The following is a 27,654-nucleotide window of genomic DNA, read 5'->3' on the forward strand; positions in this document are numbered from 1 at the left end:
AGCTGTCACTCTCCACAGCCTCTCACGTTCTCCGGTGGCCTTGTGACGCCACACAGACCACATTCTACTTTCTCTTGTTCTCAGAACATCAGCATCAGCCCTCCCGGGGCCGGTTTATGCACCGGGGGGAGGAGCGGGGCTGTCACATCGCTGGCCCTGCTTTACACCACCGTACAGGGAGGGCAAAGGGATGGACAGCGATTTAGCGACGGGCTCTGTGCAGACGCCGCCTCGGTCCCGGCGGGACCGTCCCGACCTGGGGGGACTCACCCTCTGGACCTGGGAGATTTGCGGCTTTCCAGCAGGTGCTGCTCGTCATCGTCATTAAACGGGGAACTCACTTCTTTCCAACCTCGGAAACTTGCTCCCTGAACCTAATAGGAGGTTAAGAACAAGATCAAATCCCACTCAGTAAATAAATGATCACAGCTTTGTAACAAAACCCGGGGTGCTGAACCTCCCAGAAGAGACCGCGCAGCCTGCCACCTGGGCACACCCACACGTCTAGTGTGTCCGTAGCTCTCGCCCAGGCACCAGCGATCACTTTGTCCAAACCAGTGGGGTGACGAAGCTGCAGCACAAGGCAGGGGAGCTGTACCCACCCCCACAGCGAGAGAAGAAATGAGGCATTTGTTCCTTCTAGGGCCCGTGACGTGGCAGCGTCCTCACATCTCAGGTCAGGACGCGGCCGAATCAGGGCCGGCCCAGCACCTCAGATGCAGAGTCACACAGAGAAGCAGGGAGCAGCCAAAGTGCCTGTCACGTGAGCTAAGCCACGCGTCCCAGGGTCCACATCTTCTGCTAGGGTTGGTTTTCTTTTTTTTGGGGGGGAGAGGGGAGGCAGGAGGGCAGCTCCCAAGGGACCGACCTAGCTGAGAGAGATTCTGAAATGTTAATGCAACATAAAAAGGTCGTGACACTGACAGCTGTACCCAGAGGCTGCATGGCAGCACCGGTGTGACAGTCTGTCAGAACAGGAAGTGCACTCAGCGACCCAGAGGCCACCCAGCGGCCGGGGCTGTGCTGCTGCATGAACCCAGGGCCAGGGGGCAAGGAGCACAGGTGTCCCCAGAGCTCAGCTGGGCGCGGGGCACCGGCCTCACGTCCCCTGGGCCGGTTCCCTGAGTCCTGCCCTCAATCAGAAAGCTGTGTGGTCACGAGTGACGTCCAGCCACTACCCTCCCAGTCACAGGGCAGCTCCAGGCCATGAAGACGCTTCTGCAGGACGCTGTAGGCCACCAGGCACGCGGGTGCTGCTTCTGGCCGCCTTGCACCCTCACACCGATGCCGGACATTAAGGAAACCTCCATTCACAACCTTGGGACCCACCGCCACCTGGACCCAGCAGCGAGCCAAGAACTCAGCCTAACTGGCTCAGTGTGTGACATCAAATCCTGTTCCGTTCAAAGGCCTTTGCCTTTATACACTTACCTAGGCTTCCGTCCCTTGCTGAGGGCTCGAGGTTTTTTTCTGAATCAGATTCTGTTCTAGGTCCTTGTGGACAAACATGCCTGCAATGCCATCAGTGCCGACAACCTCTGCTGCCTGGGGTTACCGTCGAAGTTATCACCAGAGAGCAGCTGAGTCTGACATGAGCCAAGTCAACCCTCTGAGCGCCCCCGGCTCCCAGAGCCTCCCGTGATCTGGGGTGCTTGAGACCCCTTGGAGGGCGCGGTAATGTCACGCTGACCCCGGGGAGGTCTGCATGGACTCCTTCAACCAATAAACGTTACAGTAGAGCACATGAGAATCTACTCGAGGCTTAGAAACGTACTGCCACGTGGCTCCCAGCCCACAGGCCAGAAACGGCTTAAATGACACCTCGGTGTTAGATTTCGGCCACAGAGCCAAGGGGTAAACCTCTGACTCCATAACCCACAATGAGCAAGTAGTCGCCACCAAAACCACTGCAATGTCACTTTCAATCATGGAAACCTCAGCAGTGCCGTCCCCGGGGGCCGTGCACAGCCTGCGTTCAGGACCATGTGCCACAGCTCACGGGATCCCTGTCCCACCCCTTCCAGTGTCTTCTCATTCGTTACTGAGACACGAAGGCACACGAGGCTGCAGCTTTCTCCCTGCGGTTTCACCCACCACGTCTGGAAGCCCCACCCAAGCCCACCGCACACAGTCGTCACCTCCACTCGCTGCCCCTCGAGAAGGGCAGCCTGCTTCCTACCTCTCGCGCCACCAGCTTGCTGTGGCTCCGTCCACGGCCAGGCTCGGCACGTGTGGGGGGGCCTGCCCCTGGAACACCACCCCTGAGCCTGGCATGGGAGCCCACACACATGCTTGTGTGACAACACCCACCGCACTGCTTGTCACACTGAAGCGCTGGAAATACCCACCAGGGGACCTCAGAGCCAGGCTCCGTGCCCCCCAGCAGACATCCAGGGTCCTGGCTGTGACACAGCACCTGGAGGCACCAGAGGAATCGGGGAGCAAGTCTGTGCTGGCAAATGAGTCACCAGAAGAGGCTGAAGTCACATAAAATTATATTACAAAGGTGAGCAGTGGTGCCCACACAGACAAAGTTAGTGAGGAATTCCTAGATGTTAAGTGTTCAGTTAACATGGGGCCCGCGGGACGCTGTAGCTCTGGGGAGGTGGTGGCACTTCGCAGTGCTCCCTGGGTCCCCACTGCAGGCCCGGCACCGTCCTGCTAGCCAGTCACCACAGCGAACCCGCTGACCCCGCCACACGCCTCGCTCGCTGCGCACGTTAACAAGCCCCCGCCCCCTCAGTGCCCCACGTTGGCATCAGAGCTGCACCCCAAGGGGGTATGAGCAAGCGTCACCCAATGCCCAGTTCCTGACACCAGCAAAGCACCCTCACTAACGCCACTGTGAGGGGCGCTGACGGGCGGTCCACAGGCCAGGACCTCTCTGAGCGGTCAGAGCTCTCGCTGCTGGCCTTCCTCTCTCAGCGCTGCCGGCACCCTCAAAACACCGACACAAACCCAGTGGCTCCTGGAGACAGACAGATGCTCAGGCGTTCACAATGGGATTAGATGCGGCGAGAACTGACAGCCACAAAATGAAGACAAACACGATGGGTTGGAAAACTCAGGGCCCCGAGAAGCTGGGCTACAGAAACGGGAGAGTGAGTTCCAGACAGAACAGGAAGAACTGTTGTAATGGTGCCCACACCTCAGGTGCTGAAAGGACTTCCTGCCCCCTGGGGGACGACTTTGAGATCCTAATGAAAATTACTATCACCCATGATTTACCAAGTCCTTTCTGTGGGAGTGATGTAGCAGGAATATCTGTCACAAAACATATTCAGAGAGAGGCCGGATGACCTTTTGGTATCCGGCACCAAATCCAAGATGAGCACGAGCGATCCCACCTGCAGGCCCTGCCATCCCTGGGATCTACGAGTCCCAGCTCTGAGCGCAAAACATGAGGGACATGATATCCTACAAGGTTCTTTTTCAAAAAACTGAACTTGGGAGAGTTACGTCACCAAGGTGGTGACATAGGTCAGTCCAGACTTCACTCCCCCTCAAGAACTAACAACTCTTCATGGACAAGACGCCGCTGAGAGGATCCTGGGATATGGGTGAGGCAGAAGCAGCCCTACCTGCCACCAGTGGGACCATGGCAGCGTTGGAGGCGAGAGGAGCCCACAGGTGCTGCCCCCGCCCCCCGCCCCCCGCCCCGGCAGTACGGCGCCAGCTGAGCACTCGCCCGAGCCCCGGGTCCTACAGGGGCAGAAGGGAGCCCAGGGTGGACGTCCGGCTCCCCCACACTGTGGGCTGCTTCTTGGGAGCCCCCACTCTGGTCTGACACCACGGGGACTTCGGTGAATCTGTGACAGAAGAAGGGGGTGCTCACCACAACCAGCCCACGGATCTTGGCAAAATGAGCTCCACCTGCAGAGCCTGAGAAGTAGGCCCCACCGGTAGCTTCATGCACCTGCAGAGCCAAGATGGGGGCACAGTCTCCCCAAGACACTGGGCAGGGCCCAGGTCTGCCCTTCACCGTGCCCACCGCCGACCACAAAGCCTCCCTGGGGCTCCTGGAGAGCAGTGACACCAGCAGTGCAGGAGCAGAGATTCCAGAGGCAGAGCTGACCATCTACCGAGCAAAGCCAGTGGTGCCACACAGGCGGGGGACTTGGGGTGCAGGTCGGCTTGACTCAAGACCACGCCTCACTGTCCTAGGAGCTGGTTCTCCCACCCACCAGACAAGGAAGCGCACGCACAGCACGCTCACTGCTGAATACAGCTCACCACCCGGCAAGGGAACCTCACGCAAGTCACAGGAAGCTGCATAGTCCGTCCAGTGCCTGGCGTACAGTGGCCCTTCAGCAGAGAGCACAGCCCACAGCTCTCCACAGCAGAGCAAAATGCGTGGCCCCGTCCGTCCGGCAGGAATTCCGTTCAGTCTCGCAAAAGGAGGAGCCATGCAGGTGTGGGCCGTCCTGCCAACCCGTCGGGCAGGAGGCTACTTCACAGAGCCATCTGCTGCCGCGGGTGGACCCAGTGCCGGCTGTCGAGAAAGCCCGCCCAACTAACCACACGGAGACCAACGGGACGACACAGAACAAGTTCTTAGAAACACACACTCTTCCAAGATTGACTCAGGAAGAAACAGAAAGTCTGAACAGACCAGTTACTACTAACAAGACTGAATCAGTAACAAAAAAAATCTTCCAACAGAGAAACACCCAGGACAAGACGGCTTCACTAAGGAATTCTACCAAACATGCAAAGAACAATTACTGCCAATCCCTCTCAAACTCTTCCAAAAAATTAGAGGGAGGAATAATCTCAAACTCATTTTATGAGTCCAGCATTGCCCTGACACCAAAGCCAGAGAAAGACATTAGAAGAAAAGCAAACTATGGGCCAGTATCTGATGAATACAGACGCAGCAATGCTCAATTAACAGCAGCAGACTGAGTTCAGCATGTGACAAGGGTCGTTCACCACGATCAGACAGGATTTATTCCTGGGGTGCAAAGACGGGTCAACACCTGCAAATCAATCAAGGTGACACGCCACATTAACAGAATGAAAAAATAAAATCACATGATCATCTGAATAGATGCAGAAAAAGCATTTCACAAAATTCAACATCCGTTAATGACAAAAACTCTTAACAAATTAGGTCTATAATACGGCCATAAATGAGAAGTGCACAGCTAGCATCCTCAATGGTGAAAGGCTGACAGCTTTTCTCCTCAGATCAGGAACAGGACAGGGGCACCCACTCTCCCTACTGCTAGTCGAAACAGTACCAGATGGCCCAGCAGAGCAATCAGGTAAGAGAACGAAATAAAGAGCATCAGAATTTAAAAAGAAAAAGCAAAATCATCTCTATTTGCAAAATACATTTTATATACAGACAATCCTAAAGACACCAACTAAAAAACGGTAAAACATAACTAATGAATTCAGGATACAAATTAATATACATGAATCAGTCGCATGTCGATACACCAACAATGAATTAACAGGAAAAGAAATAAGCAATCCCATTTACAACAGCATCAAAAAGAGCAAACCACATGACACAGGAGCTGTTTCCTGACTTATTCTGAGGAGATTCTACGGAGTTTATGCCAAGTGCCAACCTGACCAATTAAAGCTGTCCCCTGGGTGGACCCAGCCTAGAGAGGCCTGCGGGGGCACAACCTCCGTCCTGCGTTTATGGTTCTGGATGGTGACAGGCCACCGTGCCCTGGCTTAGTTCTCCAGGACAGGAACGGAGGGAGATCAGGACACGGTCACGCCAGCGCCATCTGCTTCCCTGTCAGCCCAAGGGCCTCGTCACCCACATGTGCCCCCGCAGGGGCCGCCACGTCTCCGTGTGCCTGACGTGTGGCTGTGTCATCGGGGCAGCGTGCCGGTGAGAAGAGGGACAGGATGTCCCTTGTTCGGCGGCCAGTCCCTCCTCTGTGCTGGGCACTGGCCGCACCTCGCTCCCCGAGGGCCTCTCCATGAGGTCAGGCGTCCGGCCACTCCCCTCTGGGGCCTGCGGACGCACGCAGTGTGGGCCGCTGCGTGTCTCTGGGTCCCACAGCAGCAGTCTGATGACAAACCCTAGGCTCTGGTTCCACAGTTTGACTTCGCAGCCTGAACTAGGTTATGAAGTCACTTTTCTCCAGAGTCACCAGTTTTCAACAACTTCACGGTGTTTAAACGCAACATGGCTGTGAGTTCTAAGATTCCGAATGGACAGAGAGATAGTGAGGCTTTTTGTTACATGTCAATGGAAATCTTCGCGGCCAAGCTCTGCAGCTTCCCTGTGAGACACCGGACTGTGCCAGTGAGAGTGCTGGCACCTGCTCTCTGGGCCTTGGAAACAAGGCCTGACAAGCCGGCCACCTGGGGTGTCCAGGCCAAGGAGAGGCCCCAGGGAGCGTCCACCATCCCCTCCCGCTGTCACCAAGGTACCCAGACTGCACAGCCTGAGTGCTTTTCATCTGACGAAGCTTCAGGACACATCCCTCAGCCCTTCAGAGGTCCTTGTAGCTTCTGGAGATACAGTTTTCAACATAAGAAACGTCCAAACCTACACAGGCTTTTTATGAGTTTACTTGAGCCTAACTGACGACATGTGCCGGGAACAGGATCTCAGAGTCTGCGGAGAGTGACAGCCTTGCAGCTTCTGTAGCATCTGAGGTTAAGGAGGGACGTGAGCAAGATGAAAACGGGGGGGGGGGGGGGGGTTCACAGGGCGTTCAAGGCCCTTGCTGCTCTCAGGGAGGTCACCCTTACTTCCACGTGTGGTAACTGCAGGGAGAGGGATAGAAGCTGAAGGTGAAGACAAGCTGCCTCCTGTGTCCACGCTGGCCACTGGGGAACTGGCCTGTCCCGGCTGGAGCCACCAAGGACAAAGCCGCTCAGTCTGAAGCGTGCAAAACTTGCTGCCTCTGCTGGTGGTTAACACACACACGGAGCAGTTGCTTAAAACCGTGAAACATGTTTTTGATCAACCTCCAATTAAACATTGGTTATGTGGTTTCTTTGCTGACTTGTTCAACAATGTTTATCTCTTTTCTTTTAAATACTCTAATCATTTGACAGTCAACTCTAAATTATTCGTGCAGATGGAAGGCAAGGGAGGTGTCCAGGGTTTGAAGCCAAGTGCGTCTGTGTGTCGACAGAGCCTATGAGCAAGAGAAAGCAATTCCCAGTCCCCGAGGGTAGGTAGCAGCCCCGGGCTGCAGCAGGGGTGGGCGTGGGGGGCAGACAGACGCGGGCCATCGGTGCCCAGTGTGGGGAACGCCAGACGGCCCAGGCTCTGATCTCAAAAGCAAGGCGCCTGGTCTGCACCGCCATCTGGATACACGGTGCCCACTCTGTATATGTAGTTGCGGTTCATGTAATTCACATGCTAACATCTGTGTATTATACATTTACACGTCTGTCTGACATGTCGTATATGCTTACAGTATCTCTAGAAGCAGGGACAGGAACCGCTAACTGAAAAGCTGGGTGGCTGGCAGACAGAAATGAAGAGAGACCCTCGCTGTATATGCTTGTGTGTGTCCCAAATTTTGTTAGTCAGTACTCTGGGCTGTTACAAGCAACACACCACAGACTGCAGCTTAACCCACAGACATGGGTCTCAGTGTGGAGACTGGACACCAAGAGCACGGTGGGGGCTCCTGTGTCCTCCTCACAGGGGCGCGGGCTCCGTGTGAGTCTTCTGGGGGCGCAGATCCCAGTGGGCGTGAAGGTGCAACGTGATTGGGAGACACAGCCCACAGCACTGGGGGCAGGGGTTCCCCATCAGAAACGTGTGTCTGCAGCTGAGGTGTGTCACCTCAACACGGCGACAGCCACGCCTTTCTTGACTCCTGCTCCTCCTCAGAGGGACACAGAACAGGATCTGAGACGCTATTTCCTCAGCTCTCAGCTGTGCTCGCTCAGCTGTCCCTCCCGGGCCCAGGGACCTCGATGGGGGCCTCCTCACCCAGACGTCAGTCCTCAGGAGAGGACAGGAGAAACGGCTCGGGGACATCCAGCAGGGGGTGCTGAGAAGGCAGAAGGGAGACACACTGGTGGCTGGGCCTCCCCGTGCTCTGTCCCCCTCGTGCACCAGGAAAACGCCGCCCCACAGGGAGGGCGCAGGAGAGGGCATCGCAGGGGACTGACGGGTGGAGGGAAGAAGGTACCTGGGGACATTAAAATTCAGAGGATGGACACAAAAAAGAAGGTTAGATATTACATAGATAGTAAGTGAATTGGAGAAGTCCTAACATGAACACAGAAACATTACTAGATGGAACAAAGAAAGCACCATCAAGAGACACTCACAACATTAATGCAACCACTGCAGCTTTCACAGGGAAAGTGAATGTTGAGAATGGTTGAGAATGTTCCAGAATTACAGACATGCAGTGACGCTGCCCTGCTAGTTCAGAAGAAACTTCCAAGCCCACATGTAGCCAGAGATACCACAGAGATACCACAACAGGAGTGCAAACACCAAACATGCCGGAGAGCAGACTTCCAGCTGCACAGCAACAGCAACACCGCCAGCGGGCACACAGCTGATCACTAACTGACTGGAAGGAAGTGCACGTCCAATGTGCGGAGGGGAGGTCGGCACTCCCCTGGGCCCTCCACGGGGACATGGGAGCCAAAGGCCCCGAGGACAGGCAGGGCCACGTCTGTGAGTGCCCACCTCCCTCGTGCCACAGTGAAGCCCTACCTTGACAGTGCCTCACCCGCAGGGAGAGGACAGCTGGACACAGCGTGTCACCCGACTAACCTGCGGGAGGGGACAGCTCCACACAGCGTGTCACCCGACTAACCTGCGGGAGGGGACAGCCAGGCACAGCGTGTCACCCGACTAACCTGCGGGAGGGGACAGCCAGGCACAGCGTGTCACCCGACTAACCTGCGGGAGGGGACAGCCAGGCACAGCGTGTCACCCGACTAACCTGCGGGAGGGGACAGCCAGGCACAGCGTGTCAACCGACTAACCTGCGGGAGGGGACAGCCAGGCACAGCGTGTCACCTGACTAACCTGCGGGTGGGGACAGCTCCACACAGTGTGTCACCCGACAAACCTGCGGAGGGGACAGCATGTCCACCTACAGGGTTTCTACACAGTGTAAAGTGAGCATCAGCCCTCGAACATGAAGTCAAATACTTGAGAATCAGCTTAAAGCGTTAAGTACTAACTCGTAGAGAGGGGAGCAGTGGGGAACCGCTGCTTCAGTTACAAACCTTATGGTTCTTTTTAAAGAAACCCCACAAAACCAGCAAAACACTAGGGAAAACTGCAATATGAAATGATAGTGTCCTCAATATAAAAGGTTTTATAAAACAGTAATTAATAAAGGTCAAGTAGAAAAATGGGCACAACACAAGAAAACGCAGGCCTCTCCCACTCCAGGGGTCCCCTGGTTCCCTGGCACTGAGACGCCCGCTCAGCCCCTCTCAGGTTTCTGTGCAATTTTAATGTGTCAGGTGAGACAGAAAGACAAGGGACTCCCCGTGCACAGGCAGAGGGAGGGATGGTGGCCTCAAAGGCACAAAGGGACCTTTATTGACTTCTGATGTGTCATTTAAACAGCTTCCAGGTAGCAGAAGGACCTCTCCCTGGGTTCTGAGGAGGGCTGTCACTCCCTAGCTGCACGGTCCCCCGTGATTTCCACAAACGGTGTTACTAACACCGAGGGGACTGGCCTGCGAAGGCCGTGCAGCCCCCCTTCACATGCTCACGACACTGGGCTCTGGGGAACGTGCTCTTTTCCTTCTCCAGTTTCCTTTCTCTTGTTTAACCTTGGGACGTGCCAGAGACGTGTTTAGCAAGAGAGTCTGAAGCCAGAAAGAAGTCGGAGAGGGCAGAGACCGTGGGTGTAGGTACCGAGTGAGGCAAGAACAGCCTCCCGTTTTTGCCGTGTTCAGAGACATGGGGCGGGGGGCTCTGCCACGAACCCCAGCAGCACTCGGTCTGCCACCTCCAACCCTGTGCCCACACGGCCGATGAGGCAGCACACAGCCTGTCACAACTGTGAGTGTCTCCAGGTGACAATCAGAGTGAACCGAATTCTTTGTAGGGCACCATTTCCTTCAGAACAGTCACTGTAAAGATCTCAGTGCTGTTCAAATTCTCACACCCCGAAAACCAGAGCGAGTGACGACAACCACGAAGATAAAGCAACCTGTCTTCTTTCCTCGCGCGATAAAGCAACCTGTCTTCTTTCCTCGCGCACATTTCGGAGCCAGGCTTAATCAATTCATTCAGAGCATCCGAGCTGCGTCTCTGATCACTTCCCATCTGCGGAATGTCTACCTTGTGTCCCTTTAAAATATCTATTTGAAAACTGAATGGCTAACTGGACACTAACAGTGGCGACTACTGAGAGCAGGAGGTATACAGTGGGGAAAAGGGAATTTTTACTTCCCACAACAAATTCTCCACAAAGTATTTCAGTGAAATGCACATTAAACTCTTAAATGATGATTTAATATTGCACTTATGTAACCGATGTAAGTTACAACCTTCACACAGTCTTGTGTGGCTGATGAGAACAGACCAAGTTTTACATAACAGATGCGTTAATACACGTGGGCCCTTCACCCCTAAGCACGGCCCACCAGTGCGGGGGTCTCGGACACAGCAGCCTGCTGCGGCCCTCCAGGCACACACTCCTGGTCAGCATGTCTGCACGTACCGAAAAGGCCTGAGCAGCACACACAGAGGTGCACCTGTGCCCTCGGTGCCGATCGGCTTCCACAACAGCTTCGCTCTGCCGGCAGCACGCGGGGTGGGAGGTCCTCTACAGAAGCTTTGCCCTGCAGAGTATGGAAGGCCACTGTGGTCTGACTGCTCTGTCCCCCAGAATCCGCAGGTTGAAACTCTTCCCCCAGTGTGATGTGTCAGGAGGCAGCAGGGCCTCTGGGAGGTGATGAGGTCGTGAAGGTGGCGCCCCCACCACAGGACCGGTGCCCTCAGGACGGACACCCACAGAGCTGCCCCATGTCGGCTAAGGACGGCTACAGCTCAGAGGAGGCCCTCACCAGAACCGTGCGGAAGCACTTCTGTTGTCTGACCATGCAGTCGGCTATTGTTACAGCGGCCAGAGTGGACTCCACAATGCTTGAATTTTCTGTTTCTAAGAACCTGGAAAATGCAATCCCAATGAAGAAATACAATCTGTTACCTTGCCAACCAAACAATGTTCCAAAATACAGGTACATTTTGCTAGAAAGATTTCCGACAGATGAACTTAACCTGCTGCCAGAAACTAATGGAAAATTCCGTGTGCTCCTACCCACTTCCGACAACATTTCACTCTATGCGTAGAGCTCCATTTCTTTATCCATTCATCCTTTGAGGGACAATACAGCCGTTTCAACTTCCTGCCAGCGAGGGAAATGAGGTGCATACATACACCCCCGCCCAAAAGTGGGGCGCCGGACCCCGGGACAGCTCTGTTGCTGTCTTTGGGACCCACCCTTCTGTCCCCACAGCAGCCGCACAGCTCTGTGCCCAGCCATGGCACTCAGAGCCCTGTCTCAGCCGTCTTTGCCAACACTGGTTCTTTTCTGGTTTCCTGGTTGGGGCCCTTCTAAGGCTGAGGGGCTAACTTTCATGGCGGTGACCTGCATTTCCATGACAACCTGTGACCTTGGGCAGCTTTTCACATGTTTGCACGCAGGCCACCTGTACGTTACTTTGGGGAAGTGTTTACTCAAATTCTTTGCCCACATTTTATCAGGTTTTGTTGTTGTTGTTGTTGCTGTTTCTTGGTGAGTTGTTGGAGTTCATCACACAGGTCTCTATCCAAAAGTAGAACGCTCCTATGAAACCTTTTGCAAGCTGACATGGTGTCAAGCTGCGAATGTCCCCCACTTCCTGCAACTGCGTCAGGCCATCTTGATTTACTGAAATCCAACATTAGTACGGTGACCGCTTTTTTGTAAAAGCAACAATCCTCTTCAGATTTCTTTCAGTCGCAGAAAACAGGTACTAACATAGATCTTTCGTAAAAGCAGAGGTGTAACACGAACTTTCACCAAGTGGGAGACACCCGTGTGTCCTGGCGACTAATTCCTCAGATACATGGCAGGTATTTCCTCCAATGCACACGATGCATTTGCACTGCAGACTGTTCCCTTTGCTGCACAGAAAAACTAAAAGTTTCATGTGGTATCCCGTCTGCTTTTGCTTTTGTTGGCTGTTTTTTGGTGGCACATCCCAAAAATCATTGCCCAGACCAATGGAAAAGGATTTTCACCTACACTTTCTTCTAAGTCTTATAGTTTCAGGTCTTATGTTTAGGTCTTACATTCATTCTGAGTTAACTTCTGTATGTGGCATAACGTGAGAGTCCAGCGCCCTCCTTCTGCACGTGGATGTCTACTTTCCCAGGATCACATGCTGCAGAGACTGTCCTCTCCCCATTGTGTGTTCTCAGCACCGTGGTTGCAGATGGTCAGACCACATGGGTGAGGCTGATTCCTGGACGCTCCTCTCTGTCCACTGGTCTGGGTCTGCCTTCATGCCGGGACCATGCTCTCTAGCTTACTGTAGTTTGTGATATGCTTTGAGGTCAGGAAGTGTGGGATCTCCAGCTTTGCTTTCCTTTCTCATGAAAAATGATTTGGCTATTCCAAGTCCATTAGGATTCCATTTGAATTTTAAGATGGCTTTCTCTATTTCTGCAAAAAGGCCCACTGGGTTTTTGATGGGGGTGACCTGATTCTGTAGGTCACCTCGAGTAGTGTGGACATCCTATCAATATTGCGTATTCCCCTCCCCGAACCTTGGTGTCTTCCCAGTTATTTGTGTCTTCTTTAATTTCCTTCAGCAATGTTTTCCCATTTCAATGTAAAACTTTTTTTGCCTCCTTGGATAAATTTATTCTTAAGTATTTTATTCTTTATGAAGCTAGTAGTGTATAGAAACACAACTGATTTTGTATCCTGCAACTTTTATGAATATGTGTATTAGTTATAACAAGGTTTTTTGTTTGTTTTTTTGGTGTGTGAAATCTTTAGATTTTTCTACATATAAGATCATAAAATCTGTTGAGATCTTGCTTCTAGGCATATCCTGCTTGGCTCAAATAAATTTTTACAAAAATTCTCTACAGGTTTGGGTGTTCTAACTGAAAGTAACCTCACTGGGTGATAAGACCATAAATCCCTACCTGGGCAGGTCACAGTGGGCAGTCACGCTCCAGGCGTGACTAATTTCTTACTAATTTACTAATTTCTTTAGTAAAAGGTTTGCCTTTGCCTTAAACCAGGCCCATCCTCTGTGTATGTGAATCTAGTTAACACCTTTGAAATGCCAAGTAATTGTCTTTCCAGACCCCTCCAAGGTGTAACCACCCTCAGAGCACTGTGGTGACTCTCCTGTAATCCATCCCCGCCTGGCTTTCTGCCACCTCCATGTCATCTTCCTTAATCTCAAATGCATAAAAGAAGCTGCAAAACTGTCACTGTCGGGGGCATCTGAGATTTTGGTTCTCGGCATTGTCATCATTTTGGGCTCCCAATAAACGGTTACAAGAATTCTCTACAGGCTTGGACATTTCTTAATCAACAATATCCATCAACATAGTTATGTAATTACAGTTACTTTTTATGCTTTTAAGTTCTATACCCAAAGTAAAAGTGGTTTACATGCCACCACTACACTACACTACAGTATTACAGGATCTTGTATCTGTCCATATATTTGCCTTTACCAAAGAGCTTTATGTTTCCACAAGCTTTCCTGTTGCGTTTAGCATCTTTTCATTTCACTTTGAAGGCCTTCCTTAGTGTTTCTGGTAAAGCACGTCTAATGATGATGTACTCCTTCAACTTTTGTTTAGCTGAGAAGGTCGTTATTTCTCTTTCATTTCTGAAGGACAGTTTTGCCAGGTATAGTATTCTTGCTTGGCCATTTTTTTCCTTCAGCACTTTGCATACATCCTCCCACTCCCTCCTGGCCTGTAATGTTTCTGCTGGGATATCTGCTGAGAATCTTATGGGAGCTCCCTCGATGACAACTCCCTTTTTCCTTGCAGCTTTCAAGATTCTCTCCTTGCCTTATACCTTCTGACAGTTTTATTATAATGTGTCTGGGACCTCTGTTGAGTTTGTCTTACTTGGAATCCTTTGAGCTGCTTGAATGTGGATGTTCGTTTCCTTTCTCAGCTTTGGGAAGTCTCCTGCCATCACTTCTTCAGATAAGTTTTCTGCCCTTTAGTCCCCCTACTTCTCCACATGCATCTAGCGGTCCACATGTCTGCGTCCCATAAGCCTCTCAGGCTTTCCACACTTGGTCCTTCTGTTTTCTTTTTGTTCCTGACAATAATTGCAGGCTACTTGTCTTCATATTCACTGATTCTTTGTTCTGCTTGATTGACTGTTGTTGAAGACCTGCAGGGAATTTTTCAATTTAGTCATTATATTCTTCAGCTCCAGCATTTATTTGATTCTTTTTCATACTATCTATTTCTTTGTTGATATTTACTTTTTGTTCCGGCATCACTTTCTTGATTTCCTTTAGTTATCCATGTTCCCTCACAGCTTATTGAGTTTAACACAATTATTTTGAATTCTTGGGTAATTCACAGGTCTCAGGTTCTGTAGGGCCAGTTTCTGGATATTTATCTTGTTGCTGTGATTGGGCCATATTTCCCTATTGCTGTGTCTGCCTTTGTATTTTCTTTGCTAGGATTTGAAAAAACAGCCCCCTCTCCCAGTGTTTATGGACTGGCTTCACACAGGGAAAGCCCTTCACTGGTCAGCATAGCTGGCGAGTTTTAGAGCCTCCCAAGCCTTTCCTGCGGGGTGCCCTCTCTGAGCTGGGCATGTGACCTCGCTGTTAGAAGGTTCTCAGGAGCCTGTAACCTCTTGTCCCCTCTGGTGTCTGTCTGCGTCACTGCAGGCTCCCTAATGCTGCAACGAGCAGCTGTATTCGGTGGTCCTTGGGCCACAGGGGTCCAAACGTGCCAGTTCTACCAGCATCTGGCTGGCCAGAAAGTCAGAAACCAGTCCTTCGGGATGCCTGCTTCCCTTCTGATACAGAAGCACAAGTCTGGCCCTTACGACCAGTTATGCTGAGGCGTGCAACTCAGGCCAATGGCTACTACAGGGGAAACCAACCCTTTCCCATTTCAGCGCAGCTGTTCCCTTCACTGCAGCTTCTTGATGGGCTTCTGGAGTTCTCACAGAGCTGTTGGGGACACGTACTGCTAAACTGCTAAGCTGGTGTCTCTGCACGGAAGCAAAGTCAGAGGCTTCCTTTCCTCTCTGCCATCTTGCTGGTGTCACTCCCCGTGTGGTGGGAGCGGCCGGAGCCCTGGTCTTGCTCACTCCAGGTGGTGACGGAACTGAACTGGTTTCAGAGGACTGGGGAACTGCTTGACATCAGAAAAAACAAGTGGATATATTTTTTTCTATGATGAAAATGAAAAGACATAGGGTTACTCTTAATTATAGCTGTATGTTGTATCCTCCCTGTAACATTTCATAGTACACGGTTCTCTACATCAAACAAAATGTCTGTGAATTACATCATGGGGCAAAACTTCTCCATTTATTTTCAGAAATACCACCACTATAAAACAACTTTGTTTTTAGAATGTATTCTTCATCTTCAGCCAACATGCTTAATATTAGCAATATCAAAATACCTGTCCAAGAAGTTGTAAAAAGACATGTCAGAAGTTACAAATCACACCAAGTATTATTTTAGAGTTTAGGTAATTGGCACAGAAGGGGAATTTCAAGTAGCACCAGGACTAACAGGAGCTCCCAGTGGGGAGACCCGGGGGGCTGTGTGGGAAAGTGTCTTAGCTGCAGTGAAGTTCACTATACCCAGCAAAACAAGAAGACAAGACAGAAAATACATTTCTCTTGTATCTAAGTCGGGAGAGCAGTCGAGTGCTAAGCGACATCAGGATCTAATCTCTCCGGCTCGTCCCCGTCACCTCTGTGTGCTGCTGCACTCCACGTCCACTAGCCTGAGTGACGGGGGGAGGGAGCAAGGGCTCTCCCCAAAGGGGGCACGTTCCTTCTTCCCACATGCACCTGGCCAGGACGTGGTCACTGAGCCACTGCTGGCGCAGAGGATGTTGGAAAGGGTACTCTTTGCCTGAGCAGCTGTGTACACACCTACAATCTGACAGTGGGGGACAATCTGCAGCCTCTCCCAGAGGGGGCCCGGGAGCCCCAGGCTCCACAGAACTAAGAAGACGAACACATCGCACAGTTTGCAGTGTCTACAAAAAACACCGTTTGGCTCCTTTCAGCCTCTACACCATTAGGACGAAGGTGATGGCTACGTCTTCTCCTTGACTAACATTGTTCCTCATTTCTTCATGGAATGAGACAAACAAGATGATTTGTGCAGAAGCACTTACAGCACTTAACGCACACTCGTTAACTAACAAAGTGGAAACCCAAAAAAACACAAACAAGCTCTGTGACACAGCCATTTACTTCCACGCTCAGCAAGAAGACTTCCTATCTGTAAACTAAATCGCAACACATTTTATTTCACAAACCTCTAATGAGTTAGGTTACCTTACAATTAGAAGAGACTTCAAGATCCTTTAGTCTAAAGAAGGAGTCAGCTGACGATGGTCCACAGCCCAGCCCAGCCCAGTTTTGCAAATGAAGCTGTATTGGAACACAATACAGTGTGAACACACCTGTTCCCGTACACTGTCCAGGGCTATTTGCATGCCACCTGCTAAGTTGAGGAGTTGTGACAGAGACCGTGTGGCTACAGGGCCTCCACCTCTCCTGTCTGGCCCTTTACAGTCAGTCAGCCACCGCCTCTCTAAACCCCTCACTTAAAACAAAGGGTTACTCTCTGGAGAGAGTAACTTTTGCCTCAAGTCACAAAATTAGTGACACAGTTGGGACCTAGATCTGCCTGCCGACTCCTGGACAGGCTTTTCCACCCCCAGGCTTCCTACCCTCTCCCGGGGCCGTTCACTCATCACCAGTGATGCGTTCTGCGACGCAGACCCAGGTCCCGGCGGGCCGCCCACTGTGCTCAGGTGACCAGCACTCGGCCTACCCTTCATCGTTTCACCTGCCAGCTCCTCAAGCTGGACATCAGATGCTGTCTCCAAGCCCACATGCCGACACTCACACTCACTGACTCTCCCACAGCCACGTGCCTTGGGCTCCCCGCTGCTGTCAGAGCGGAGTCTTCGTCCTGACCACTCCAGCTGCCCTTTAGCCCGACCCCCAGGTCCAAAGGCACCAACTGTCACTGACGGGCTTTGGTGAGCTCACTTCTTCCCACCTTCCTTGACGACATTCAGTCTGGGGTTTCGGGCTCTTCCTTTGTTTCTGAACTCTCACACTGGGACCCCAGCATCTCGCCTCTAATCCCATCTCCTCAGACAAGTGATGCTTGTGAAGTGTCATAAAGCCTGACGGTATTTACCTAAAAGGTGGAGTTGGAACTCCTTAACGGGGCTTTCCCACTTCTCCTCCATACGAACCTCCTGTACAGTTAAACTGGTTCGTTTTCTTCCTCAAACCCACTTGGGGTCCTCCTGCCCCCACCACACAGCTGCTCCATCCATCTGCTCCCTCTCCAGGGGTCTTTCCTCAGGAGCTTAACTTCTGCTCCTCACACAGCTCAGGAGAAAAGAGGTGTACAAAGTAGAGAGGGGGGCATGACACGTCTCCTCCTCACACAGCTCTCCTTCCCCCAGAAGCCGTCCATCCGTGTGCTCCCAGGACAGTACTGAACACAGCAGAAAGGGACAGTCTTCTGTGCTAGAATTGGGCCAGAACACAATTTCATCAGTGCTTTATAAGGCATTGACTGTTGACGCACTAGTATTTTTTTAATATAAAATATACATATTTGAAAAATTATGTCACAAATTTATAACTTGTAAGGTAAGAGAAAGAGAGCAGAGAAAACTATAAACTTAGAGAACCCGGATTCAGATTCCTGCTGGTGGCCACACAACGTCATACAAGTTCCCACCTCTCTAAGTTCCTCAAACGTAAAACATGGGTGATTGGTTCTTGTTCCTCGAGGTAGCTATGCTGTAAAAACCACCATGAACACTGAATTAACAAATGCTGAATTCCTGTTTGTGGGGGAAATTCAGGATCAGTGTCCTGCAGGCCTCTGTCACAAAACAGTCTCCGATCAACACGTCACCTGCTTCTTACGTGTTTATGTATAAAGACACCCTACATAACACTTACCGTCAGCTCACTGACACTGACCCCGGGGCCAGCGTGCCACCATCCATGCCAGAACAAAACCCATCTAACCCGTGTCTCCTCTGTGGGGCACGTGGCAGCCTCTTGCCTGAGGAAAGCTAGACAGCCCTTCAGCACTAAGCTTGGGGCCATTTCAAACAGCAAAACCACTCCAGAAGTGCAAACACATGAAAAACACGACAATCTGTAGGCTGCTTATGGTATGAGCGCTGACGCACGCAGGTGAGCGGCTTTGTCTACCCTCGGCTGGGGATGTGTAGGAACAACTCGAGTGTTTTCTGCTTGGTGGTATGCGAGCGGCTGTGGAAGCGCCAGGACTGCTGACGTGGGGTTACCGCCAAGCGTTAGTGACATGGTGATGCCACGAGGAGCCAGGTCGCCTGCACCTCCTTCCAGGGTTATTGCAACAACTCACACAGACACTTTCGACAGAGCCTGACACGTGGCAGGTACCGTGCTGTCTCCGGCCTGGCATCCACCACACAGGACAGGCACTTTAAAAACCGCCTCTGCGGCCAGTACCCCAGCACTGGAATCCCAGCCAGCACTCAGGAAGGGCTCCGGGCGTCTTCCCAATACCAGGACCAGTTAGCATCTGCCACATGTTCCCATTATCAAAACCCCGCACACGACACTGTGGCCGCCTGTGAGACCTGACCGAACCCCCCGACCCGGCTGGGGAGACTGTGACCTTTAGTTAAACCTCTGCCAGCTGCTTCTGTGCTCACCCTGCTTTCCTCCCTGCTCTTGGGGTCCCCCCACCCCAGTTTCAATAACAAGCACAGATGAGGACAGTCAGCTCCCCTCAAGCAGCCCCTAGATGTCAGGGCAGAGACTGTGGTTAGCAGACTGCAGGAGAAGCATCTCTGTGTGACGAGAGCAGGAAGGCAACACAGGCCACTTGTCCTTGTGGCTGGCCCCAGACCGTCCTCAGGCCGCCCCCAGGCGACCCCCAGGCCGTCCCCAGACCCCAGCTCAGCTCATTCCCAAACAACAGATTAAAGCCCCCTGGACCTTGTCATTGGCTCCTGACCTACGGCTGGGGCTGATGAGCCCTGCACGTGCACCTCACCCCCAAAGCCAGACACAGTGGCCGGCCATTGTCCCTGACAGGAGGCCTAGGAAAGGGAGGAGCACCAGCTGGCGGCCTCACCTCGTGGGGACAGAGCAGGTACGTGAGGGAGGTCCGAGCAGGGCACAGCAGCTGACCGGCCTCGGGATGGGACAGGTCAGGCCAGGCGAGCCGGACGTGTCCAGTGACGTCCACTTAGCCACACACTGAAGACCCCAGGTACCTAACTCAGATGTGGTGAGGAGGAGAATGTTCCAAACCCTGTGCCTGAAGCTCCAGTAAAAACCAGTCAAAGTGAACCTGTCCATTCAGGTCTGAAGCCCTTAGGAACCTCGGTTTCAATCTAATGCCTACTAAGCGTTTATGGGGCAGAGCTCACACAGTACCTGCCGGGGCCTGAGGCAGACAGCAGGCCTGAGCCCAGCCAGTGCCCGCGGCTCACAGCGCCAAGCAACAGAGCAGAGAACGTGGCGTGTGCCCAGCTTTTGGCTGGAGCGTTCCACAGGCCGGGCAAGTGCAGGACCCACAGTCCTGGGTGAGCTGACCCGCCTCGGGGCCGAGAGCTTGGCGTGCTGTCCAGTTCAGTAAGCACGCGCTGAGCAGCCCTCGGGAGCCGACACAGGGCTGGCGCAGCTGCAGAACCAATGGTTAATTATTTAAATGTTAACTTAAAAACAGAGGCTTCTTTGCAACTCAGTTACTGGAAAACATTTAAGTGTGCTCACAGCAAGGTGGGTCAAACAATCTACTTTTCAAAGGGCAAATTTTATAAAATCTAAGTACGGAGTGATCAAATATTTCTGACAAAAACTTAGCATCCAAATTCATAAGTGCTGGTTAATGTAAAAAACACAAACAAACCAAAAAAAAGGATTTAAAGACTCAGAAGGAAAAAAGCAAACTGTGTCAGGAATAAACTTTTATACTGATTACACACTGATATAATTAATATTTTGGAGATACTCAATTTAGAATTTGCACTGACACTGATCGTGCCGTTTGCACTACACCTTGATGGGGCAGCTCGGTTCTGCCCCCCACGTAGGACCGTCCTCCAGCCTCGTCTTGAGATGAGGTAACGGAATCTGGGGAAGAGGGAGTGTTTTACCCAAAATCTTTTTCCTTCTCCTTCTCTTTCTTGCCCTTCCCTCAAGTCATTTCCTGTTCTTCTATTTGACCAAAGTGCTTCTGCTGACAGGATGGAGCTCACTGGTGTCCAATGAGACTCACCGTCAGAGAAATTACCCCAAACAAAATCTATCCAGAAATGAGCCAGACCACCTAAGGCTGCAGAGTGCCAGTCACCCTTCCAGACCCACGAAAACAAAATCCCCTTTACAGTTACTCCCTGAGCTCTCAGCACGTTGCACATGACGTGGTAGCGTCTGCGAACAGGGGGTGGTGTCAGTCGTCCCTTCACTTCCCAAATACTGACCAACGTGTGCCAGCTACATGCCTGGCACCTTTCTTGGCATTAGGGACAGAGCAGTGGACATAAAATCCTTTTCCTGTGGAGCTTTCAATTTAGAACCCATTTATCTCTAAGGCGCAAGATAAAAAAGTGCTCTGTAAATGCCATCAAATGAGCAACATGCAAGAGGCCAGCACGTCAGCTGGAACCCAGTTGTCCTGATGCCTGGTCACCACCACCACCACCGCCCCCTCCATGTCCTGTCACCACGCACCCATGGCTGAGCCGACGCAGTGAGCAGTGCACTCTGGGGCTGACACAGACTCTCAGGGAAGAGGCCTCAGAGGAGCCTGACTTGTTTAGTCACGAGAGTCTGTCACACCGAGCAGTGCTATGGCCTTTCTAAGTCACCCTCCTGCTTTGTGACGGTTTCCGCATCTAGTACGTGGTGGCAGGAACCACATAAGGGCTTGTACAGAACCCAAGGACAGCCAACAACAAACATTAGTGTTCACTTAGCCGTACCCCAGTTTTACAGTTGAAAAACAAAACTGAAGCTTGGCCAGGACAAGTGCCCCCCAGGTCACCGGCTAACAAGTGGCAGAGATGTGAGTCATTCGAGGTGCACCAGAAACCAGCCTCCAAATCTAAACTCGCTGGCTGCTTAGAGGACGGAGATGACGCCGTGCTTTTGTCTGCAGGTTAATACACCTGACAACGTGATACCAGGGCTGGTGGGAAGTTTGTATAAGCTTCCCTTAGGACTTGTGAACACAGGAACAGTTGTTTAATATCATCCACGAGAGAAACACCAACTAAAACCACATTAGGATGCCACGTTTCAGCCATCAGACCTGAAAGTCGCAGACACACTGCACCGTACCGTAGGGGCAAGCCAGCCGGGGGTGCCATTCCTACACACTGCTAGTGGAAAGGCACCTTCGTACAGCCTCCGACAGCGGGCAGCGTTGCGATGTCTACCCAAATTACAATTGCATATGCCCTTGAATTCAGCAGCTCCACTTCTAGAAATTCATCCTGAGGAACGTGAAAGAACCTAATGTTTGTAAAGACACTGGAAATAAGCTCCTACAGACCATCAATGGGGGGACAGTTTTTCAAAGTCTGCATACACACACGAGGAAGTGCGACACAGAGAGACACACACAGAATGAAGAACGTCTCATGTGTCAGTAAGATCCACACGTACCGTAAGCGGGGAAGGGCGAGCTGTACGTGTTTAAAAAGTTGTTCATTAAAGCACACAGTCTGTCTAAAAGCCCACACTCTTCCCAGCACATAGTCCCCCACAAAAGAATGAGAGGCTTTAGGGCAGGGCTGTCCACACTTTTTTCAAAGTTTTTCACCAAGGGCCACATGCGGTAAAATACCCAAACAGCCGGGCCACTCACTCGAGGTGAAGTACGTGTTGGCTCACCTGGTTTATTTAAGTAAACTAAATATATTTTTGGAATTTGCTGCGGGACAATTAACAATGGATCATGGGCCGCAGTTGGCCCGCGGGCCGCAGCTTGGACACCCCTGCCTTAGAGGTTTGTTTTCTGAACTTAGGAGCTCAGATAAACCACCACTACCCACAGACCCCACCCTTCTTCCTAACTGCGCGAAGCAGCAGCCCACAGTGCACCCACACGACAGTCCGCGGAACCCAAGCGGGTTTCTGACCACTTGGCTCTTCCTGTCTTCAAAGCAGATGAAAAAATCCACGAAATGTTCCCTGGGTTTTTTTGTTTTGCTTTGTTTTGTTTTGTTGGGGAGGAGGGATGCCTACAGAATATGTCTAAGCCTTTGAAAAATTTAACATGAAAATGTGCCAGAAATTCTCCGAGATTTTAAACGGTATTAACTTAAAGCTTGCTGAATGGCTCCCAGACTGGAAGGAGGGGTTTGGGGAGCCAGGGTGTCACCTGTGTGCCTGCCCGTGTCCCTGCAGCAGAAAGCGCCGGGGCTGGAGCAAAGAGCTGAGGATCTCGGCCTCCCTCGGAGGCCAAGTGTGGCATGTACTATTACAAGCCTGACAGTGAGTTTTTGCCAGCTGCAGTCTGGAGCGTGACATGCTGGGGACACATGAGGGAGCACGTGGAGGCACAGAGCATTTGCAGTGGGGAAAGCAAAGGAGTGAGTTTAAACACACATGTACGTATATGCACGAACATTCCATGGACAGCTAAACAAGAAAATGGAAAACTTCTTCCTACTGGAAAGAAGGTAGAAGACCTAACATTCAACATCCAGAACTTCTACCATACGCATACCAATTTTGTTTCTTTAAATAAACATTAGACTCATTAAAACTTGTAAGTCTCTTCATGCTATTAAATAATTGCAATGAATGTTTCATCTTATAAACCTCACTGTTTTATTTTAACACAAAGTAGATGTGTATCCATGACAAAAAAATTCAAGAGCCTAAGGAGAAGCTCAGAGAAATTAACCTTCTACAGTGTTAAAACTATTTCAGTAACAATTACGCATTCCCTAACCCAAGTAGGGATTTTGAATGCCTCACATTTCCAGCTTACTAGAACCTAACAATAAGCTACTTTTTTCTTTTTTAAAAAAATAACAGAGATTACAGCTGTGTGACCTGATTTTCAAGGAAGTTGAACACACCAGATTTGAATGCAAACCAAATACCTTTCTAGAGTAAGATGAAGAGGACCCTGAGCCTGCATGTCTAACACAGGACAGGCTGACTGACCCTGGGGGTGGGGCTGAAAGGCCGAACAGGAGAGAAGTGAGCACTTTCTTCCAACGAGACACACGGAACCTAACAAAGCAGCACACTCTCCTCACGTACTAATTCTTACTTCTTTCAACTTTAAACTACAATTTTGCAGGCAGAAGTTTTATGGTAAACTTGTAATGAGGTTAATTCTAAGAGAAACTGGCCTTAGGATAAAACCAAGCTTCTTCAAGGAATTAACTAAATTTAAATTTAGAGTGTGACTAACCTGTCACTATAAAAAATGTCTTTTCCTATAGCCAAGTTTTTCCAATACATTAAACTACAGATACCCTTGATAAAGTAACATAAAAAGCACCCAGTCAAATCTCACTCCTAGAAGATAACACAGGAGAAAACCCAATGACTTTGGGGAACGTAATGATTCTTTTCAGTACAACACCGAAGACACAATCAATGAAAGAAGGAATCGATAATCTGGACATCATTAAAATTAAAAATTTCTGCTCTGAAGACATGAAGAGGAGAAGCCAGAGACTAGGAGAAAATATATGGAAAAGACAGATCTGATAATGGACTGTTATGCAAAACATACAAAGAACTCTTAAAACTCAACAATAAGAAACCAAAACAACCCAATTAAATGGGGCAAAAGATCTGTTCATGACACCTCACCAAAGAAGATATGCAGATGGCAAATAAGCAAATGAGAAGAGGATCCACATTATTCGTCATCAGGAAAATGCAAACTAACCCAACAACAACACACCACTGTACATCTGTCAGAACAGCCCAAATCCAGACACTGACATCAAATGCTGGGAGGACACGGAGCCACAGGAACTAACTCACTGTTGGTGGGGATGCAAATGGTACAGCCAGTTTGGGGGACAGGTTAGTGGTTTCTTACAAAACTAAACATAGTCTCACCATATGATCCAGCAGTCACGCTCCTTGGTATTTATCCAAGTGAGTTAAAAACTTACGTCACACAAAAACCTGCACATGAAGTTTACAGCAGCTTTATTAGTAATCGCCAAATCTTGGAAGCAACTGAGACGTCCTTCCGTAGGGTAAGGGTAAATAAACTGTGGTCCATCCAGACAGTGGAGTATTATTCAGCAAAAAGAAATGAGCTCTGAAGCCATGAAAAGACATGGAGGGACCTGAACTGCATATGACTGAGTGACAGAAGCCAGTATGAAAAGGCTACAGACTGTAGGATTCCAACTCTATGACATTCTGGAAAAGGCACAACTGTGGGGACAGTGACAGATCAGTGGTTGCCAGGGGTTAGAAAGGAGGCTTTTAGGGCAGTGATACTCTAACCATGGATGATTTTATGTTACATTTGTCCAAATCTATAGAAGGCACCCCACTGTGAGAGATCTATAATGTAAACTAGGGGCTCTGGGCGATGCGGACGTGTCAGTAGAGGTTCACAGATGGCAACAAATGAGATGGTGAAAGTGGGGGCTGTGAGTGTGCAGCACAGAGGGTCCTGGGAACTCTGGGTTTGCCACTCAGTGTTCCTGAGTACCTAAAAAATACTCTACAAAAACACACACAAAAATATACAGACAGTTAGAAAAGGGTATAGACAACAATCCTGTGAACTACAAGATTAGGAAAAAACTTCAATAAATGTTTCACAGTTGAATCTAGGGGGGATACAGCTGGCTATTCAATCTCCTATTCTTCCAACTTTTCCTTATGTGAGAAAATTTTCAAAATAAAACTTAAGAGGATAAAACACAGGTTTTAGGGTACACCCCAAAACAACAATATTGCTCATCTTTGACCAACCACAGCTACTTACAACATTAAACAGCTCTGTAACTACATGCAAACCACCCATAAATCCTCATTACACTTAAGAAAACTGCGGTTTAGAGTAACCATGAAATTTTGAGATTTACAAAATAAGTCAGGTAAGTACTATCAAAAAGTAATTTCTGAAAGAAGTTGAGACAGAGCCCTATTTAAATGTTAATCAAATTAACCTCCGTGAGGTGGGAAGGGCATTTCGCTATGTCCAGAAGTATCTACCAAGATGAAACAACTTCAGTCCCTAATGGAAGTTATTTTGCTGCAATTGAGGAAGAAACAATCTCGTGAACTATTGCCAAGGCCTGCGAGGTAAGATACAGCTCATCATTAACTTCAGCAACAGCTTTAACAGCAGTTTGCAAACATTTAACAAAAAAAGAAATCGTCTGACCACCTTGAGAGAGAGAGAGGGACAGAGCACGCCCACTCGCGCTGAATTTCTGACCTAAATTTCATGCACAAGAAAAGGATACTGCATTGGAAGAAAGAAAAGGCTGTGGGACGGGGGGGGGGGGGGGGGGGGGGGGGGGCAGCATATGTAAGGCACACAGGATCCACCTGGGATCCTTTTTAATTAAAAAATTCTGAACATTCCAAGCATATCTCTGGACTTGTAAGGCCAGTGTCTCCATTTTCCGTATAAAGGTCATCTGCCTTCTTCCTCCAGGCAATCAAAAGTTTTAAAAAAGGAAATAGTTGTTATCCAAACAAGTATTTAGCCCACTTAGCACGCTGCTGTGGTAACCAAGAGCTTTTTGATGTCTGCAGGCCGGTCCACTCCCAAGGACCCAGGACCTGCCCGCTATTCCACCCCTGCGTGGCGCGCGGCCGCCGGGACGCCGGGCGTGGGGCGGACTTGCCAATGTCCTGCGCAGCCTCCACCCGGCAGGCAGTCACCTCTGCAGGAAGGCCACGGCCACGAGCCAGCGTCGGAGGCGCCCTCTCACTTGCCCCGCGTTCCAGACCCCGCGTGAGGGCGGTTAACACGTACTGCGGCGGGCCCCGGATAAGTCTAACGGGCCGTGAGGCCCAGGCCTCACCTGCGCACCCCTACCTGTGCGCCCCCATCCCTGCGTGCCGCCCCACCTGCGCAATCTCCACCTGCGCGCCCCCCACCTGCACGCCCTCTCACCTGCGCGGCGGCGGCGGCGGCCGAGGCGGCGGGCGGCGGCCCCCCCTGAAGGCCGTCCTCCTCCTCGGGGGGCTCGTCCAAAAGCACCCGGCCCCGGCTCAGCTTCCACATGCTCCGGGGCGGGCTCTGGCGTCCGTGCGTCCGTGCGCGCCCCTCTCCGGTGAGTCCGCAGCGCGCGGAAGCTTCGGCTGCGGCTCCTGCGGGACCCGGACGCGGCAAGTGGGGCGGGGCGGGCCAGCCTCACCCTCCCGGGTCCCGGCCCCGCCCACCACCAGGCCCCCGACCCCTCCAGGCCCACCTCCAGTCCGGACTTTATTCCCCCACCAACGAGCCCCCACCACCAAGCAGGTCCCCGCCCCAAACTAGGCCCACAGGCCCGGCAAACCAGGCCAGCCCCCGACCCGAGACCCGACGCCCCCGCCCCAAGGACCAGGCCCGGGACCCAAACCCAGCCAGGCCCACCTCCAGACCAGGCCACCCCCCCCCAGGACCCCGCCCCCGGCCCAGGCCCCGCCCCCGACCAGGCCACCCAGGACGAGGCTCCCCTCCTCCGAGACGTCCCCGCCCCTCACAGCCTCCCCGCCCCCCATCGCCTCGAGCACCCACCTCAGGCCCCCATCTCAGCCTACCTCCCTCATCCGGTCCCCCTCACCTGCCCAGAATTGGTCCCCTCATGCCGGCTCCTCACCTCGGGGGCCTCCAGCGCCCCCTTATCCCGGACCCCCACCCCGGGAACCCCCTAGCACCCCATCACTGGGAACCTCCCCACCCAGGGTCCCCGGACCTCCCACGCCGAAGCCCCCACCTCGGGAACCCCCAGCGTCTTTCTCACCCGGGTCCCCCTCTCCCCTGAACCCTCTCCCCACCCTGGGCCGACCCCTCACCCCCGGGCGTGGGGCGCGGCCATGTCCGCCAGGCGACGGCACGGGGGAGGGGCGGCCCGGCCTCCGGTCCCCATGGCAACGGCCGCGGGACGCGGGGCGGACGCAGTGCGCATGCCCACAACCGGCTGCCGCGCGGCTCCGGGTGCGGGGCGCCCGGGGCTGGAGACTCAGTTGCAGTGCCGGCCCACGACCCCCCGCTCGCAGAAAGGGACCCGAACCCGGCTGACTCTCCCAGAAAAGCAGCGCCGGGCAGGCCGGTGACCCCCGCGTCCTTGGAGCAATGTCCACCCGCGCACGGCCGCGGCGCGACCTCAGGCGAGACTGGGGTCCCAGGTGCCCGCGCCCGGGACACGCAGCTTTCCTGCACACGGGCCCCGGGTGACCTCAGGTGGTTATCCGATTGTCTATCTCGTGGGAGGTGCGGAGCGAGCCCCTGACCTAAGC

The 27,654-nt window shown here is 51.8% G+C and overlaps 1 protein-coding gene across 2 annotated transcripts in view; it reads right to left on the reverse strand.

The window, feature by feature from the left end:
• TDRP (testis development related protein) overlaps positions 1-27,281 on the reverse strand; it is a 30,081-nt gene extending 2,800 nt beyond the window's left edge. Inside the window, exons 1-3 of one of the 2 annotated variants that reach the window (XR_004422917.1) lie at positions 27,211-27,281; positions 26,327-26,523; positions 13,012-15,368 (exon numbers count right to left, since the gene is read on the reverse strand). Coding sequence is in view for 1 of the 2 variants with exons in the window: in XM_033105236.1 (XP_032961127.1) it covers positions 271-374; positions 26,327-26,437 (215 nt within the window). In the remaining variant the exon portion in view is untranslated. Of the gene's footprint in view, positions 1-270; positions 375-13,011; positions 15,369-26,326; positions 26,564-27,210 lie in introns of those variants that run through there. The other variant, XM_033105236.1, reaches the window with a different exon arrangement.
• Between the last annotated feature and the right edge of the window lie 373 nt (positions 27,282-27,654).

This window comes from Rhinolophus ferrumequinum, chromosome 4 (genome assembly GCF_004115265.2).
Source record: "Rhinolophus ferrumequinum isolate MPI-CBG mRhiFer1 chromosome 4, mRhiFer1_v1.p, whole genome shotgun sequence".
Taxonomy (NCBI): Eukaryota; Metazoa; Chordata; class Mammalia; order Chiroptera; family Rhinolophidae; genus Rhinolophus; species Rhinolophus ferrumequinum.